General features: G+C 40.4%; 2 protein-coding genes across 9 annotated transcripts in view; one reads left to right on the top strand and one right to left on the bottom strand.

Moving 5' to 3' along the window:
* AATF (apoptosis antagonizing transcription factor) overlaps positions 1 to 19,888 on the top strand; it is a 123,433-nt gene that overhangs the window by 98,021 nt on the left and 5,524 nt on the right. The window lies entirely within an intron of this gene.
* Positions 16,086 to 19,888, bottom strand: part of ACACA (acetyl-CoA carboxylase alpha) — a 244,968-nt gene continuing 241,165 nt past the window's right edge. For 5 of the 7 annotated variants that reach the window (XM_025041627.1, XM_025041631.1, XM_015599172.2 and 2 more), the window contains one exon: positions 18,378 to 18,501. In XM_025041627.1, the coding sequence (XP_024897395.1) occupies positions 18,378 to 18,501 (124 nt within the window). Of the gene's footprint in view, positions 18,502 to 19,888 lie in introns of all 7 variants that reach the window. The other 2 variants (XM_025041628.1, XM_025041629.1) reach the window with 2 other exon arrangements.

Below are 19,888 nucleotides of genomic sequence, written 5' to 3' on the forward strand. Positions count from 1 at the left end.
TAAGTGATGGTAAAATAGTGATGCTTTATTAATTGCAGATAAGGCTACGGGTTCTAATTAGAACCCAGGCGTGTGCTCTTTATACCTGTTCATACACTTCCTCCAGTGGAAGGACTTTCTCGCTTCTCCTTCCCTTTCCCCACCCCCAGAAGAGAATTTCAACTTTAAGACAAACAACTTCATTTACAAGTGTGTCTCTAATTAGCTGCAGAATTAGGAAAGCTGAGTTTTCCCCCATAGATCGGCTAAACCCTCGAGGGAGACTGGTGGAATAGAGAGCATCGCATTTCCAATTATTTTGTTGAATTGCTAATTTAGTTATTGTGCCTGGTGTAATTGTGATGGGTATTGGGTGTGCAATTCAATTTGTTTTAAATATTTGTGGGAAGGCTGATCAGTAATGGAGCTGACCTATTTTGTGGCCCAAATTGAAAAAAAAAAAAAGGCTAAAACACAACAGCCACAAAGATAGTTTGTTTCCATTTTTATTTTGATCTCTCTCATCCCTCGTAAGACCATTGATGCAACAAAAGGATTAAATTAAAAGATGACAGCACTTTGATCTTCTCCCTTTGAAAGCTTAACTGTCCTTGGTAGTTCAATATGCAGATATTTTAGGGTAGAGTTGTAGATGCATTGCTGGAGTTGAGTAGCCTCCGCCTCCCATAATTGCATTTTTGCGTGTGCCTGGAAGTGGTTTGGTGTTTGACGTTTGAATACAGGCATACCTCGGAGATATTGCGGGTTTGGTTCCAGACCACCACAGTAAAGCCAGTATCTCAATAAAGCCAGTCCTAATCTTTTTGCTGGTGGAGGGTCTTGCCTTCCGTTTGGGTGGGGAGGGAAACGCAATACCTGTGGAGCACAATCAGGTTAAGCGCAGGAAAACGAGATGTGCCTGTGGTGTATAAAGTAGTGGAGGGGGTCTCTGCAGCACACAATGCAAAGTCATTGGAGCCACGGAGCACACAATGTAAAGTCATTGGAGCCACGGAGCGTCAGAAAGCACCTTCCCTCCAGGCAGTGCCGGGGGCGTGGTGGGTGATCCGGACCCCTATGCGGTGCTGGCGCAACGCTCTCCCCGAGGCTGTGATGAAGGTTAGGCGTCAGGGTCCCTCACTGCTGGCGGTGCGTCCAGGTGAGCTCCTTGACAACCGAGCTCAAACTTCCGTCTTTAGGATCCCCCCACCACTCAGCCAGTGTCTGGACCAGCGGGAGGGTCTGTGGTGTGATGTTTACAAGCCTGCTGGGTGAGGCATAAATCAGTCCAGTCTGGGCCTGGAGCAAGGCTGTGGCTTGTAGGGAAGGGCAACGGCTCTGCTGGGACTTGAGGCCACAGAAACAATGCATGCAGGACTCCAAAGCAGGAGCTTTCTGCCTTGGTCATTGTGAAATTAATGTGTGTGACTACCAGGGTTGCTTGCTGGTGACTGGAGCCCCTCACTCTCAGCATCATTCTGCCAGACCCCTGCCGGACTTTCTCAGGTTGGGCTAGATCAGAGGGTGGAAGACCAGAGTAGGTTTTGAGGGAAGGTAATAATAAAATGGGTCATAGAAGCAGCTGTTATGACTTCTATCCTAAAAGGAGCATTTTGTAACTCAATTAATTTAGAAAGGTGCCAGGGTCGATTTCTGCGCTTAGCTGCTGAATAGAAGTTTAAACTTAATTATTCCTATGTGAGAGATCACCAGGGCCTACAGAAGGCACTCCAGACACAAGTGGTTTTGCTTCTTTTTTTTTTAGCAAGCTTTTCTTGAGAAACTGGGAGAAAACAGCTAGTGGATACAGCTGCCGATCTGGAGGATCTGGGTCCTGCAGATGGACAGACAGGAAGACAATCATTGTACAAGCAAGGCTATGAGCTAAAAATAAAACACTACGTGGGGAATCTAGGAAGATCTCAGCCCCGAGAGCAGTGGGAGGAGTCTGTGGAAACAGGTGCAAACTCAGGAGGGCAGGCTGTGGGTAGTGGTGGTAAGGTTAGTGCATCCCTACCACACTTGCTGGTTATGGTTTGTTTTCCCAGCTTTGATATGGAAGTGTAATTTACATATCATAAAATCCACCCATTGTAAATGTATAATTCAGTGATTTTTAGTAAATTCGTAGATTCGTACTGCCATTAACACATTCTACTTTTAAAACACTTTCATCACCCCAACAAATAATTGTGCTGGTTTGCTGTCGATCCTCGATATCATCCTGGCCCCAGGCAATAACTGATCTGCTTTCTGTAACTATAGACTTGTCTTTTCTGAATGTGTCCCATAAAGAGAATCATTCAATATGTAGTCTTTGGTCTGGCTTCTTTCACTTCACCTGGGGTTCGTCCATGTCACAGAATGTCAGTACGTTATTTTTATTGCTGACTAGTACCTGTTGTATGGATATACCACATTTTGTTCATCTCTTCGCCTATTGATAAACATTTGGATAGTTTCCAGATTATGTATAAAGCTGATATAAACAATCATTTATCTTGGATACCTAGGCGTGGGATATCTGGATCATATGGTGAGTTTGTTTAACTTTTTAAGAAATCAAACTGTTTTCCAAAGTGGCTGCACCACTTGACATGCCCTCCAGCAATCTGTGAGGATTCTAGTTGCCCTATATCCCTGATAATACTACTTGTTGTTGTCTGTCTTACAGTCGTTCTAGTAAGTAGTAGACTCTCATCATGGATTTAATTTATATTTCTCCAATGACTAGTGATGTGGAATAGAGTTTCATCTGTTTATTAGCCATTCATAGATTTACTTTCTTTGGTGAAATCTTTATTCAAATCTTTTGATCGTTTTTGGTTGAGTTGCTCATCTTATTATGTTGCAAGAATTCTTTATATATTCTGATAAATACAGATCCTTTATCAGATATATGCTTTATAAATATTTTCCCCCAGTCCATGGCTTGTCTTTTCATTTTCTTAATGCTTTCTTTTGAATCACAAATGTTTTTAATTTTGATGGTCTCATTTATCAATTTTTTTTCTTTTATGGATTATGATTTTGGTGTCAGATCTAAGAAATCTTTGCCCGACCCAAGGTTACAAAAAAATTTTCCTATGTTTACTTCCAGAAGTTTTATAGTTTTAATTTTTACATTTTGGTCTATAATCCATTTTGAGTTAATTTTTGCATATAGTACAAGGGTCTAAAAATATAATTTGTATAAGCATATTCTAATTGTCCCAGTACCTTATGTAAAGACTGTTTTTTCCCATTGAATTGCCTTGACTCCTTTGTTAAAAATCAGATAAATGAGAATTTATTTCTAGACTCTTAATTTTGTTCCATTCTATTTGCCTGATTTTAAATTTTGAAATTAGATAGATAAATCCTCCAAATTTTAACAAGATCATTTTGGCTATTCTGGGTTCTTTGCATTTCCATATAAATTTTAGGCTAAATTTGTTAATTTTTATAAAAATGTCTGCTGGGATTTTAATAGGGATGACATTGAATCTATAGATCAATTTAGGGAGAATTGTCATCTTAACAACATTGTATTTTTCCAATCCATGAACATGGAGTGCCTCTTCATTTATTTATATTCAGTTTCTCTCAGCAGTTTTGTAATTTTCAGTGTACAAATCTTGCACTTCTTTTGTTAAATTTATTCCTAAGTATTTTATTGTTTTTGATGCTATTGTCAATGAAATGTTTCCTTAATTTCATTTTTGTATTGCTCCTTGCTACTATATAGAAATACGGTCTAATTTTTTGTATATTGATCTTGTACCCTAGTTATTTTGCTGAATATATTTATTAGTTCTCATTTTTAAAAAATGGATTTCTCACACAGGATCATGTCATCTGCAAATACGGCTTTAATCCTTTCTTTTGAATATACGAGCTTTTAATTTTTATTTTTTAGCCTATTGCACTGGCTGGAACCTCCAATATGATGCCAAGTAGAAGTGGAAAGAGTCTTGCCTTTTTCCTGATCTTAGGAGGAAAAGCATTCAGTTTTTCACCATTAAACACAATGTTAGTTGAGGTTTTTCATAGATGCCCTTTATCAGATCTATGAAATTCCTTTCTCTTCATAGCTTGTTGAGTACTTTTATCTGGAATGGATGTTGGATTTTACCAAGTGCTTTTTTCTTCATCTTCAGAGATGATCATGTGGTTTTTGTCCCTTATACTATTAATATGGTGTGTTACATTAATTGATTTGGATGTTAAACTAACTCTGTACTCCTGGGACAAATCCTACCTGGCTATCGTGTGTAATTTTTTTTTGTATGTTGCCGGACTCAGTTTGCTAATATTCGCTAAGGATTTTTACATCTATCTACATGAACAATATTGGTCTCTAGTTTTCTTTTCTTGTGATGTCTTTGTTTGGCTTTGGTAGCAGGATAATAGTGGGCAAACAGAATGAATTGGAAAATATTTTATAGAGAACTCACCAGTGCAGCCTTCCAGGACAGGGCTTTTCTTTGTGGGAAGGTTTTAAATTACTAATTTAATTGTTTTTTACTTGTTATAGGTCTATTCAGATTTTCTGTTTAAGTCAGTTTTGGTAAATTTGCGTCTTTCTAGGAATTTGTTTATTTTATCTAAGTTGTCTAATTTGTTGGCATGATGTGGTTTATAAGATAGGTCCTTAATAATCCTTTTAATTTCAGTAGGGTCACTAGCAACATCTCTTTCATTCCTGATTTTGGAAGTTTTGTCTTCTCTCTTTTCTTTTTGTTTGTCAATTTAGTTGATCTTTCAGAGAACTAAAATTTGTTTTTTATTAATTTTTCTGTTTTTGTTTTCTATTTTATTAATTACCACTCTACTCTTTAGTTTTTCTTTAATTCAGCTAGTTTGGGGTTCAGTTTCTCTTCTTTTTCAGTGTAAGATGGAAGTTTAAGTTATTGATCCAGATCTGTTATTGTCGATGTGTCTGTTTCTTTTTTCATTTACTTCTGTCAACTTTTGCTTTATGTATTTTGGGGCTCTGTTTTTAGGTGTGTATACATTTATAACTGTCATACCTTCTGGACAAAGTGATGCTTTAATCATCATAAATGTTCTTCTTTGTCTCTAGTAATATTTATCTGAATGTATATTTTTTCCAATATTAATATAGCAATTCAGCTCTCTTATGGTTACTGTTTCTATGGTATGTGGTTTTCTATATGTTCACTTTTAATCTATTTGTGTCTTTGAATCTAAAGTGTGTTTCTTGTAGACAGCATAGAGTTGGATTTTGTTTTTTATCTAGTCTGATATTCTCTACTTTTTGATTGTAGTGTTTAATCCTTTCTAATTTAATGTAATTATTGATAAGGTTTTAGTCCATTTATTCCTTCTTTGCCGCCTCTCTCTGTATTAAATGGCATGCCATTTATTTATTTTACTTTTTTAAAATGTTTTTATTTATTTTCTAATTTTTTTCCCTCTCTTTAATTCCTCCCCTCCCCCCACTTCCATCCCTGACCTATGGATGTTGCCGTTTTCCCCTTAAGAACTGGATCTCTGAAGGTGGGGCGTCTCCTTCCACACACTCGCGGTGTGCACCTGCGGCCTGGCGCAGCCGGAGTACGGTCTGTGGCTCCACCTGGGACATGAACCCAGGACCTTCTGCATGTAAAGCAGACGTGCTAACCACTACACTATGGAGCCACCCCAAATGGCATGCCATTTAAATTCCATTGTTGTTGTATTTACTATATACGTATTTTAAAAACAAAATTTATTATCTTGATCATTTTTAAGTGTACAGTAGTGTTAAATATACTATATTCCCACTGTTGTGTAACAGAGCTCCAGAATTTATTCATCTTGAAAAGTGAAAACTTTATACTCATTAAGCAACAACTCCCTGTTTCCTCCTTCCTTAGCCCCTGGTAACCGCCATTCTACATTCTTTTCCATAAATTTAACTGCTTTAGATATCTCCTGTAAACAGAATTATACAGAATTTGTCTTTTTGTGACTGGCTTATTTCACTAAGCACAATGTCCTCAAGGTTCATCCATTTTGTAGCATATAACGGTATTTCTTTCCTTTTAAGGCTGTATATCGCATTGTATGTATATAACACATCTCGTCTATCCATTCATCAGTCAATGAATATTTGGGTTGCTTCCACATCTGACTATTGTGAATAATGCTGCTATGAATATGTATGTGCGAATATCTCTTCAAGACTCTGCTTTCGATTCTTTTGGATATATACCTAGAATTAGGATTGCCGGAACATATAGTAAATCTATTTTAAGTTTTTTTTGAGGAACCACCATACTGTTTTCCATAGTAGTTGCACCATTTTACAATCTCACCAACAGTGCACAGGGGTTCTAATATCTCCACATCCTTGCCAACACTGTTTTCTATTTTTTTGATAGAGGCCATCCTAATGAGTGTGAAGTGATATCTCATTGTGGTTGATTTGCATTTCTCTAATAGTAAGTGATGTTGAGCGTATTTTCATGTTTGTTGGCCATTTGTACATACTCTTCAGTGAAATGTCTATTTAAATCATATTCCTATTTTTAAATTGTAGAAATTATATAGTCTGCATATTACCCTTTATTAGATATATGATTTGCATTCACTATATAATTTAAAGTTATTTGCTTAGTAGTGATTCTAGGGATTGCATTATGTATTTGAGGTGAATACTAACTTAATTCTGGTGAAATAAAAACTTGGTTCTAGTATTGTTCAATTTTTCTTCCTGTTCCTTTGTGTGATTATAGTATGTTACATTTAGATTTGCTATAAACCCCCAAACACAGAAATACAGTTTTTGTGTGTGTAATTTTATGTCTTTTACCCTAGAGAATACACACATGCTGTCTTTTATATTTATTCATATATGTTTACCTTTTCAAATAACTCTTCTCATCTTTGTGTAGATTCATATTACCATCTGGAATCATTTCAGCCTGAATAATTCTTTAGTATTTCTTATAAGGCAAGTCTTCTAGCAATGTATTCTGGAAGTATTTTTTTTTTTTTGAAATATCTTTATGTCGTTTTAAAGATAGTTTTGCTGGATATGGCATTTTTGGGTGACAGGTTTTTTTGTAGCACTTTTAATATATGAGTCCACTGCCTCTGGCTTTCATTGCTGTTATTTGTTTTATTGTTCCTCTATACAGGATGAGTTATTTTTCTCTAGCTTCTTTCAAGAGTTTGTCTTTCAACAGGTTGGCTGTGATGTGTCTAGGTATAGATCTCTTTCTGTTTCTCTCCTTGGGATTTATTGAGCTTCTTGGATCTGCCAGTTGTTTTCCATCATATGTGAGAAGTTTTCAGCCATTGTTTTTTCAAATATTTTTTTTCTGCCCTTTTCTCTCCTTTCCTTCTGGCAGTCCCATTACACATAAATCAGTAAACTTGCCGTTGTTGCATAGGTCTCTGAGGCTCTGTTCATTTTTGTCATTCTTTTCTCTGTTCTTCATTCTTCTGCCTTCTTGAATCTACTATTTAGTCCTAGTTAAATTTTCATTTGTTATTGTATTTTTCAACTCTAGAACTTTTTTTATTGTAGTAAAATATACATAACATAAACTTTACCATTTTAATGTTTTTAAGTGTACAATTCAGTGTCATTAAATACTTTCACGTTGTTATGCAGCCATCACCAAACTTTATCCATCGCCAAACTTTCTCATCTCAAACTGAAACCCTGCATCCATTAAACAGTAACTCCCCGTTTCCTCCTACCTTTAGCCCCTGGTAACCATGATCCTACATTCTGTCTCTGAATCTGACAATTATAGATACCTCATATAAATGGAATCATATTATAGTTCCCGTTTTGTGTCTGGCATAATGTATCACTTAGCATAATGTCTTTATGGCTTATCCATATTGTATGTAGCACGTATGTAGAATTTTATTTAGAATTTACTTTAAAAAATAATTTTTATAAGAGCTGATTTTGTCTTAATCTGCTGAGTTGAACATCTGGACCCACACAAAAACAGTTCTGTTGACTTATTTGCTTTTGTTTTTTCATCTGAGGATGGGTTATATGTTCCTGTTTCTTTGAATGTCTCATAATTTTTTGATGAAGATTGGACATTTTTTGATAATTAAAGCAACTATGGATTCTGATTTTTCTCCCTGAAGGTTTTCTTTTGCTTTTGTTTAATAACTTGACTAAATCTGTGGATTCTGTTTCCTCTGTGATGTGCAGATGCTGATGCCTCTGCTCAGTTTTTTCTTTAAAATTCTTGTTCTTAAGCCCAGTTTCATAGGTATCACCCTTGTGCCTAATGGTCAGCCAATCACCTAATAGCTAATGATTTGGGCAAATGTTGTGCTTAAAGACCTTGCACCACTAAGGCTTCTTACTTTCTATTGGTGAGTGTGTGTAGGTGTATGTATGCGTGTGTGTGTTGGGTAGTACGTTAAAAATTTAGGCAGTTTTTAAGCCTGCTCTGGCTTTTACTTTCCGATAGGCCCTCTTGCATCTCCTCTTCATGTGCTTAAAAGTTCCCAAGTCAGTTAGGGATGTGTGGATAGCTTGGAGTCTCTCTGGTCTCTCGTAGGTGGAGAGCTTATCAAGGTCTCTATGGCATTCTCATTTCCCATGTCTGTCAGATTTTTGGCTAGGCTGCTGGTCTGTTGTTTGCCCTGAGATTACTTCTGTTACTGACAAGGCCCCTGGGAATATTTTTAACTAGACTTCAGCTTTCATCCATGATTCCCGATTTGAATTCTTCTAGAGCAAGAAGAGATCTCAGGGTCTTCTTATTCTCCTTTCTCCTTTTGCTTTCCAGGGAAAGCAAGACTCCTAAAGCCCTTGAGCTGTTCAAGGCCCCACCATAAGGGAAGCCAGGCTTAGAGCTCAGCTTTCTGGATTAAGACAGAAGTACCACAGACTAGGTAGCTTATAAACAGCAGAAATTTATTTCTCACAGTTTTGGAGGCTGGAAGCCCAAGATCAGGGTGCCATATGGTTGGGTGAAGGCTCTGTTCTAAGTCGCAGATTTCTCGTAGTAGCCTCATGTGGCAGAGGGGGAAGGGACTTCTCTGGAACCTCTTTTATAAGACAGTAGTTCTATTCATGAGAACTCCTCTCGCATGACAAGCACCTTGCAAAAGCCCCAGCTACTAATACCATCAACTGTGGGGGTTAAGATCGCAACATTAATTTTGGGGGACATAAACATTCAGATCATAGCATTTCACTCCTGGTCCCCCAAATTCATGTCCTTATTGCATGCAGAATACGTTCATTCCATCCCAACAGCCCCCAAAGTCTTAACTTATTCATCAACTTAAAAGTCTAGAGGCTGAAGTCTCCTCTAAATACCATCTAAGGCAGATATAGGAGAGACATAAGGTATGATTCATCCTAAGGCAAATTCCCCTCCAGCTGTGCACCTGTGAATTCAAATTATGTACTTCCCAAATACATTGGTGGGGTAGGCATAGAATAGACATTCTCCTTCTGAAAGGGAGAAATAGGAGGGAAAGGAAGGCAAACATTAAATCTTAAGGCTGAGAATAATATTTAACTTGATGTTCTGCACTCTGGGTTGGGGTGGGGGTTCTCACCTTCTGGACACACTGAGTGGGGGGGGCGTCTTGTCTTTTGGACACTTTGGACCCCTTAGGATGTACCTGCCCCTATGGCTTTGCTGGGCACGGTCCACACTGTGGCTTTCCCGGGCTGGAAGCAAATGCCAGTGGGCATAGGTCTCGCCCCACAGCTTTGGGCAGGGGTCATCTGGCCTATCGAAACCTAAGCGATGGTCCCCTTGCCCTGTGAAACTGAGGAGACATCCATGATGATCTCTGAATTACCCTGTGGTCCCTTGTCTTGAATAGAGCATGTTAAAAGCTGAATAGCTCTATGATCCCATCCTGTAAAATCTAAGCTGTCCAACAACCTTCCTTCATTCCTTCCTGTTTGCTTCCTCTTTGCTTCAAATAGGCTGCCTTCCTGCTGGAGTGGCTGAGTAAGTCCCCGGTTCACACCCACACTGGTTTCCATATCAAAGGGTCGCATGGCCATATCCTCAGTGTTCTCTTCTGAACAGGCTTTCTCATTTGCAATATGGTGAGACAGAATTTTTTAAATATTAGATTTCTGCTTCCCTTTTAACTATTCTGTCTTTAAGTCATTTCTCTCCTCACAATTTACTATAAACATTCAAGAGAAGCCAAGCTGTACTTTTAATACTTTGCTTAGAAATAGCTTCAGCCAAATATCTAATTTCATTGCTCACAAGTTCTGCCTTCCACAAAACACTAGGAGACGAACACAACTCAGCCAAGTTCTTTGCTGCTGTGTAACAAAAATTGCCGTTCCAGTTTCCAATGCCACTTCTTCATTTCCATCTGAGACTTCATCAGAATAGCCTTTACCATCTGTATTTCTACCAACTTTCTGTTCACAGGCACTTAGGTATTTTAAGAAAATGGAAATTTTCTCTACAGTTCTCTTCTGGGCCCTCACTCAAATGACCTTTAAAGGTCCGTTCATGGCAATGTGGGCTTGTTCTAGCATGGACCTCCAACCTCTTCCAGCCTCTGCCCATTAGCCAGTTCCAAAGCTGCTTCTTTATCTTAAGGTTTGTTATAGCAGCACCTCACTCCTGGTATCATTTCAGCTTTATTGAGGTATAATTGGCATACAAAATTTTAAGATATTTAAAGTATATGTTGTGGTAATTTAATATACATATATTTTGAAAGGATTCCCTCCATCTAGTTAATTAACACATCCATCATCTCACGTATTTATCTTCTTCTTCTTCTTTTTTTTTTTTCGTGAGAACATTTAAGTTCTACACCCTTGGCAAATTTCAGTTATACAATACAGTGCTATCAACTATAGTCACCATTATGTGTATCAGATCCTCAGATGTTATTCATCTTAGAGCTGAAAGTTTGTACCCTTTTACCAACTCTTCCCTACTTCTACCCTGCCCCCCAGGCCCTGGCAACCATTTTTCTACTTTGTTTCAATGAATTTGACTTTCTTTTTTTAATTCCATATATAAGCGATACCATCAGTATGTCTTTCTCTGTTTGGCTTATTTCACTTAGCACATTATATGACTTCCAAATCCATCTAAGTGGTCACTAATAGCAGGTTCTCCTTCTTTCTCATGGTCAAATAATATTCCATTTTGTATATGTACCACATCTTCTTTATCCATTCACCTCCCAATGGACATTTAGGTTGTTTTTATATCTCTTGGCTATTGTGAATAATGCTGCGATGAACACGGGAATGCAAATATCTTTTTGATATCCTGTTTTTATTTTCTTTTGCTGGATCATATGGTATTTTCTTTTGCTGGATCATATGGTAGTTCTGTTTTTAAGCTTTTGAGGACACACCATACTGTTTTCCATAGTGGCTGCACCAATTTACATTCCCACCAACAGCGTACAAGGGTTCCCTTTTCTCTACATCCTCACCAACACTTGTTATCTCTTGTCCTTTTGATGATAGCCATTCTAACAGGTGTGCAGTGATATCTCATTGTGGTTTTGACTTGCGTTTCTCTTATGGTTAGTGATGTTGGGCACCTTTTTATGTACCTGTTGGCCATTTGCCATCTTTGGAAAAATGTCTATTCAGTTCCTGTCTTTTTTTTAATCAGATTTTTTTTTTTTACTATTGTTATGAGTTCTTTATATATTGGATATTAACCCTTTATCAATTATTATTATTATTATTATTACTTTTACTTTTATTATTATTTTTTTAGGTGAGGCAACCCTTGGTTGACCTCACAGATTGCAAGGACCTTGTCAGCTTACAATCCCTTATTTTTTATTTTTTACACCTATAGCACCTGGTCTTCCTAGGTGGTCTCCCATCCAAGTACTAACCAGGCCCGATCAGATGGGATTGGGCTTGTTCAGAGTGGCATAGCCATAGCCTTAAATATATTATTTGCAAATACTTTCTCTCATTCCATAGGTTGCCTTTTCATTCATTTTTTGATTGTTTCCTTTACTGTGCAGAAGCTTTTTAGTTTGATGTAGTCCCATTTATTTCTGCTTTTCTTGTCTTTGCTTTTGGTGTCAAACCCAAAAATCATTGCCAAGACTGATTTCAAAGATCTTAGCCCCTATGTTTTCTTCTAGAAGTTTTATGATTTTAAGTTCAAGTTTTTAATCCATCTCGATTTGGTTTTGTGTATGGTGTTAGATAAGGGTCCAGTTTCATTTTATTTCATATGGCTGTCCAGTTTCCCAACACCATTCGTTGAAGTGACTGTCTTTTCCCAATTGTATATTCTTTGCTCCTTTGTTGTAAATTAATTGTTTATGCATGGGGTTATTTCTAGGCTCTTTCTTCTGTTGCATTGATCTATATGTGTTTTTATGCCAATACCGTGCTGTTTTGATGACTATAGCTTTGTGATATAGTTTGAAATCAGGAAATATGATGCCTCTGGCTATGTTCATTTTCAGGATTGCTTTGGCTATTCAGGATCTTTTGTGGTTCCATACTAATTTTAGGATAGTTTCTCTTTCTGTGAAAATGCCATTGTAATTTTGATACAGATTGCATTGAATCTATAGATTGCTTTGGGTAGTAGGGACATTTTAACAATATTCTTCCAATCCATGAGCATGGAATATCTTTCCATTTATTTGTGCCCTCAATTTTTTTCATCTTATAGTGCATTATAGTTTTGTGTACAGATCTTTCATCTCCTTGGTAAAATTTATTCCTAGGTATTTTATTCTTTTTGATCTAATTATAAATGGGATTATATTCTTAATTTCTCTGATAGTTCATTAGTAGTGTATAGATATGAAATTGATTTTTACATATTAATTTTGTATCCTGCAATTTGACCGAATTTACTAGTTCTAACAGATTTTTGATGAAGTCTTTAGGGTTTCCTATATATAATCATTCTGTCTACAAATAGAGGGTTTTAGTTCTTCCTTTCCAATTTGGATGTTTTTTTCTTTCTTTCTCTTGCCTGATTGCTCTGGCTAGGATTTCCAGTACTATGGTGAATAAAAAGGTAGGCATCCTTGTCTTGTTCTTGATTTTTTAGTTTTACACCGTTGAGTATGATATTGGCTGTGGGTTTGTCATATATGGCTTTTATTATGTTGATGTACATTCCCTCTATACCCAGCTGCTTCCACATTTTTAAGTTACAGCAGCACCTCACTCCTGGCCCATTTTTTTTTTGTCTTAGTCTATTCAGGCTGCCATAACAAAATGCCACAGACTGGGTAACTTGTAAACAACAGAAATTTATTTCTCACAGTTATGGAGGCTGGAAGTCTGAGGTTAGAGTGCCAGCAGGGTCATATGAAGGCTTTCCTCTGGGTCGCAGACATGTATCCTCACATCATGGAAAGGGAGGGGATCTCTCGGGACCCTTTTATAAGGCACTAATCCTATTCACAAGGGCTCCACCCTCATGACTTAAGGACCTCACAAAGTCCCCACCTTCTAATACAATCACCTGTTGAAGTTAGGATTTTAACATATGAATTTGGAGGGACACAAACATTCAGACCATAGCAGTCCTCAATACTTTTGCTTAGCGTCCATGTAACTCAGTGCTTAGAGAGAGTCCCTAGATCCTGCTCTCATAAGGGGGGTGGTTCTCTGAAAATGCCCTGTGAGGAAGGTTCTTCTGCATGTTGACAGAGCGTAAGGAAGGGGAATGGCATGGAGAAACCTGACATTAAAAATCTGTTACTAACGCCTACAACTTAATTCTTATTAACTAATTTAGGTACTTGTTCAGAAAGCCCCTTTGAGGTCCTGGTTGTTATTCACACTTCACACACTAAAGGGTCAGGAGCTTGCCCAGGGACAGGAGTATTTGAACCCAACACAGGCTTATTCCAGAGCCCATGCTCTTTTAGGTGGCTATGGAAGTATCTGTTAGTATGGGCAAGAATGCTATTAGCTTTTTCCTAATTCAGGGCCTAGATGTCTTTAGCTGTTTCTGTCTTTCCTTGTTCCCAATCCTTCCTGCTAGTTCTAGAAGGCCAATTATAGAATCACAGTATTTGGGATTAGGCTCATCCATCAGTCCTCTCTGAGCTATAGTCTATCTCATCTCCTTGTAGTTCCTGATGGGCTGAGCCCACTGAGTGGACCTAAGTCCTCTCAGAGCTGAGGTTCTGTTATCATCCTGCTCCTCCACCAACCATAGGGAGTCTCATGCAATATTTTAGAATATTTTGCTTGCCAAAATACTGTATTTATGAAAGTTTCCTGTTCCCATTAGGTATTATTATTAACAGCCCATTGGAGCTTCTGGCCAGCCTGAGGTAGCCAGTACTACCTCTTGGGTTGGTAAAACTCTTAGTCATCAGAAAGATAAAACAGCATGGTAAGCCTTTGCCACTTGACTGAGGCACATGCAAGATTTATGGAGTATTGAAAATAGCTGATAGTCACCCATTATTATTTCTATGCCTCTTGGTGTGGCCTGGACTTACTATCCTGGGTGACCCCTCCAGCTCGGGGACATACACACATGGAGGTAAGCTTGGAGCTAGCTTTTTTGGCACCCAAGGCTGTGCTCTTTTTCAATTAGGCTGCTTTCTAAATCTTTATACCGTCTTCCCTTGTCCCCAAGCTATCAAAGTGTCCCGCTCTCTCCAGGACATACCTTGTTCCTTGGCCTATCATTTAAAAGATCTTCACAATGTTGTCTACTTGCTTTTTCAGATTTCATTGTCCATTCTCTCCCAAATGACTGCTGTGCTTCTATCCAACCTTTTTAGTGTCCCCAGAATAACTTCGCAGACATTAGTGCCCTCATTTGGGACACCATGCCTATCTCTCCCAGCTGGAAGTCTCTAGACCAGGCTTCAGCCCTTGTCTGCATCACTCACACACCGCCTCACCGTGTGGAGCAGGGCAGGCCCAGGGTTTAGCCTTCTTGCGCCCAGGCTGAGGAGCCAGCATTTAAGTAAAGGCTTACCTCCCAGCTCAGCATCTCTCCAGGCCTCTCACCACGGCCTGGCACCCAGCCTCGCACATCGGAGGAGCACAGGAAGGCTCCTCCCTGTAATGGTCTTTAGGCATTTGCATTCTGCGTTTGTGTTTTTCAGTTGGGGAAATACAGGTGGGCCCAGGACTAGATCACAGAACCCTCACTCTTCAATCTTCCTTATTACCCTAAAATGATACCAATGGAAGTTTAAAATTTTTCTTTTACTAAGACCGATAAAGGAAATAACACTCCCCAACAGAAGAAAGCACTGTATGTAGCAGGCAAGTCCTCAGAAGCAAAATCTTTCCCTCTTCATCTTGCTGACCTTACCTGCAACCACCACCAAGTGCTGGCTAAGGGTATGGACAGCTTCGAGTCCAAGTCTTGGGGTCTGGCTGCTGAGGGAGGGGGAAGGCCCCAAACCTCTATGCTGACCAGGGCTCCCTGCCGGTGGAGTGCAGGGGTTGGAGGCACAGAGGGGCAGTTTTCCACCCAGATCCTGAATCTCCCTTCTTTCTCCCCATTTTAGAATATGTAGCATAGGGTGTTTCAAACTGATATATGTATGTATTTTAATTAACATTCTAATTTAGAAAAAGTCACTCTTTGCTTTGCTGTACATCCCAAAGAGACAGATACAACACTGGGTTTAATAATCAGCAAAGGCCAGTGCTTCCCCTCCTTGCTTTCTTGTGGCCTCTACCTTTCTTTGCAGATGCTTAGGGATTGGTGTTTGTTCTTGCTTCAACCACATGGATTCAGAGAAAAACTGAGGCTGAGGGTCGAAGACACACACTCATGAGTTTCCTGCCTAGTGCCCTTTGGTGCCCAGAGTTAGCATTCATATCCATTTAGTAGCTAAATTAAGAGAATCTAAAACTTCCCCATCAAAGTGGCCTGAGGTGATCTCTGAAAATGGATTGCTGTTCACTTGACCCAGAAAACTCCACAAAATCATGCAAACCAAGAGGTTCAAATCTTCGTGCTCACTTTAAGAGCACCACTAAAACTTCCCAAGCCATCAAGGGCACGTGTATCTGAAACGTCGCCAAGTCTCTGAAAGCTGTCACTTTGCAGGAGGCTATACCACTGTGTCATGACAAGCGCTGTCCTTTCACCAGTGCTGAAAGCTCCCCTGCTCAGGGTGAGTGAGCGGCTGAGCATGGGCTGAAATGACAGTGACTCCTACAAATGTGGAGGTTTATTTCAATAAAATGTGAAAAGAATACATTTGACTGAAGCTCCTTGCCCATCAGGGCATATGTCCATCGAATTCTCAATGAGACAAGTGAAGGCTGCTTTGTGAATGAGGTGAACAGACAATATGGCAATCTTGGCTCAAGCAAGTCTCGGTCAATACATCATTTATACTCCTCCTGCCTCAGTAACCTTGCATGTGTAATGGGCTGTGGGAATATCCGATTGCTCATGTTCTGTGGCTCTGTCTTCTCCATATGAAAAATTCCTGTCCAGGGTAAGACCTAAAGTGAGGCGCTCTGGGGATCGGGGAATAGGCATTACAGGGCTGTAGAGAGGAAACAGATTCATTTAATGTGTAGTAATTTAGTGAAGCAGGAAAAGGGACACGAGTGTAACCCAACCCACCTCTGAAGAAAGGCTAGAAACAGGGCAACTGGGGAGTGCGGGACTTAACACCAGCTGTGGTGTGTAGAATTTTATTTATTGCAGTAAAGTGTAGAGGAATAATCTGGTCAAAGATGAACTCAATTCTTACTTGGTAAACAGATACTAGGAACAGTGGATGCTTCTTCCTGGACTGAAAGTTTCTCTGCCCTTCTTTGATGGTGCCAAACACTGGTACCTTGTACCAGGGCAGCCTGGCTGAGGCTCTGGGGCTCCTGGGGGCAGTCAGCCACACAGTGCCCATCTGCACTAAAAGGTCCCAAAGAAGGGGAAGTGGGGCTCTTGTGTGTGAACTACAGGGTTAAGGCTCAAAACTGTAGCTGGTATAAAAGTATTCATACCAGTGCTTCTAAAATGTCTTAGTGGCTTCCTCCTTGGTCATCGGTGACAAATGCAATTAGCTGCACCGTAGGAACCAGATGCTCGGCCAGCCCTGATTACCTGCCACTCTTGCTTTAGGAATACCAACGGGGGGATCAGTAAGCTCTCTCCTCGAATAAACTAGTTGTTGAAAACAAACTCTCCACCACCCACTAGGAGGCCCATCACTGGCCAGGGAGGGACCAGTGAGCCTGGAAGACAGCAGCACCATGACAGATAATCTTAAGGTCATGTGGATTCTGTGTTCCTGGAAGCCTCCCCACACCGGGGAAGGCCAGTTCCTGGTGCTGAGAGCATGGATGTCACCAGGGTTCCTTTCAGCAGCTGTGGGGAGACCTGCTGCCCCTGTTGCCTGTGTACATTCCAGGCAGGGATCAGACGCAAAAGGAGTAGGACTGTCAGCTGCTAGGGGAGTTGCCCTGGAAACGGAGATAAGTGACTCTAGGCACTATTAACCTCTTGTAACTATCAAAGCTCCAGGCTGAATAGTTACAACCTTCCAAGTCCTAAAGAGAGAGCCTATCTGGCCCACTCTCCCTGTGGCATGAGTAACTAACTACTTTCCATCAGTGACAGGACAGTTCCCCCTGGCTCCTCCTGTCAACTCAGACTATAGCACAGCCTGTGGGACCCCTGCAGGACGACAGGGGCCTCCCACACAATGGCCTTGCAGCTCCCACCGGGTGCAATAGCTAGTGAAGTAGTGACATGCAGGGTAGTGGCAGGTCATCTTTCCATTTGTTTTAAGAGAACTGAACTCAAGGTCGAGGCCTCTAAATGTACAACAGTGACTTGGTCTATTTCTATTTCTCGGATTATGGTTTTGTCCTCATCGTTGAGTTCCCATGGAGCTTGCAGATTTCATGCTCTAATTTTTCTTCATAAATAGGTAGCGTGGTGTGATTAAACTGAGAATGATTCCTCTCCAGTGCCTAGTGTGTACCAGGCTGAATGAGGAGGTAAAGAAATAACGGACTCGAGGATTCCTCCTCTCCCAGACCTGGTGTGAGGCCTATGGCCTCAGCCCCGGCCCTCCTCTGCTGCCTGTGGCTGCAGGCTCATGGGGCCAGGGAGGGCTGCTGACTGCCCAGCAGCAGCGTACATTCTCAGGCTGGGATTGGGGAGACAGCCCTCCTTTTGTGTAGTAAGACCTCATGGTACATGCTGTACCCTTCATTGCCTTATCAGGTCTGTGCAGGGAGAGAGGACTGCTGTCACAGTCAGGGTAATAAATACTGAACAGGTGTGACCAGTGGGCTGGAGCAGGGGCTTTGTGACTCTATATCCCAGTATGTCATGCATAACCTGAAAGCATTCAAGGGAAGGCAAAATGCCACTGAGTCCAGTGCTAGGTCTCCTGTGCCTTCTCGTTACAGTGGTTTCAGCTGTGAAAGGCCGCTCTACCCCTTTGCTCTGGAGGCAGGGCAGGGGGACAGGAAGCTCTTCCTATGTTGAAGGAGACTCCATTGTGGAGAGGATCCGCACGACTTCTGCTTGCTGAGTGGGTGAGATGTGCTGGGTCATGTAGACGATGGAATCCATGGCAACCTCCGGATTGGCCTGTACCAAACTGGGGGCAGAGGCAGGGTGAGATTTGAGATAGTGAAGAAAAGGGAGAAGCAGCAGTGTCTAGATTAGGGTAGTTTAAGAAATGTCCAATAAACATGCTAACAGAGTCCACTGCAGACACTTCAGCACCACCTCATCTGATTTGCTTTCCTACATGAAAAATGGCCCCAGTTAGACAGTAGGCACGAGAAAAACCTGAAACATTCTCCTATGTCAAAAAGTAAGGAAGTACAAAAAACCAAAACCAATGGAGGTATGTCACAAAGCTAGTGGAGCTAGCATGAGGATGCTCCCTACTAGTTAAAACTGGGACATTTAAGTATATTAAAAATTATTGAAAAAATATAAATTCATCAATCTGTACCAATAATGAATACATACATGAGTGGAGGAGGAGAGAGGACTTTTGCTTATAGTAGAATTGGAGTGGCGACTATGCAGGACATGCTGGTGTTTGGAAAGCTATCATTTTTGTAACCTCACTGTAAAGATTGGATCAGGCAAGTATCATCCACAGATGCTAAGTCTAGGTGGCAATTCTGCTGAAGATCCGGATGGTTATATGGCCTTAACGTGTCTCCCCACAGACTGCTTACTGGGTACAAGGGGGAAAATCTATAATTATACAGTGGATAAATTGAATAATATCTTGACCATGTGATCAAAACAGGAGGGGCAGATGACACTTTGTCTTTCCAGATGCAGTGCCCTGTGAAGGCCACATCATCACGTATGTGACATTCTGGCTGAGACTATATAACCTGAATCTAATCATGAGGAAACATCTGACAAACTCAAAATGAACAGTTCTACAAAGGGTGGATTGATGAGAGCAAGCAAACTCATGAATGATAAAGCAAATGGGGTAAAATGTAAACAACAAGTACTTCTAGGTACAAATTTGTTCTTTGTACTCTTTTTAGTTTTGCAAAAACAGTTTTAGCTTTAGGTAAAATGTTTCCAAATAAGAAGTTTTAAAAACATGTCCCCAGCAGTACCACCCTCCCCACCCCCTCATCCCATGGGGAAGACCAAGACTCTAGAAGAACACAGCTAACTCCTGGCTGGGGGACAGGAGGGCGTAGTTCCCCACGAAACTACCGGGCAACTGGCTTCCCTCACAGACTCATTCATCCAGTTGGAGCATCTGCATTGGGAGCTAATGGTGGGGGGCATAGTGAATTTAAGCCTTCATCCAGCTGAGATGATTACTAAGTGCCCCTAGGGACCAGAAGCTGAGAAAGAACTGTGCTTCAGGGCTCTGTTTTCATCTGTGTCAAACACAGTGGTCTCAGAGACCATGAGGATTATAAGGCATCATCATCTCAAGGTTTGTTTTTAAGTCTTTCATTCCAAAGAGGTGAGCCCCACTGCTCTGAGAGGAACCC

Source organism: Pteropus alecto, unplaced genomic scaffold (assembly GCF_000325575.1).
Source record: "Pteropus alecto unplaced genomic scaffold, ASM32557v1 scaffold98, whole genome shotgun sequence".
In the NCBI taxonomy this organism is placed as follows: domain Eukaryota; kingdom Metazoa; phylum Chordata; class Mammalia; order Chiroptera; family Pteropodidae; genus Pteropus; species Pteropus alecto.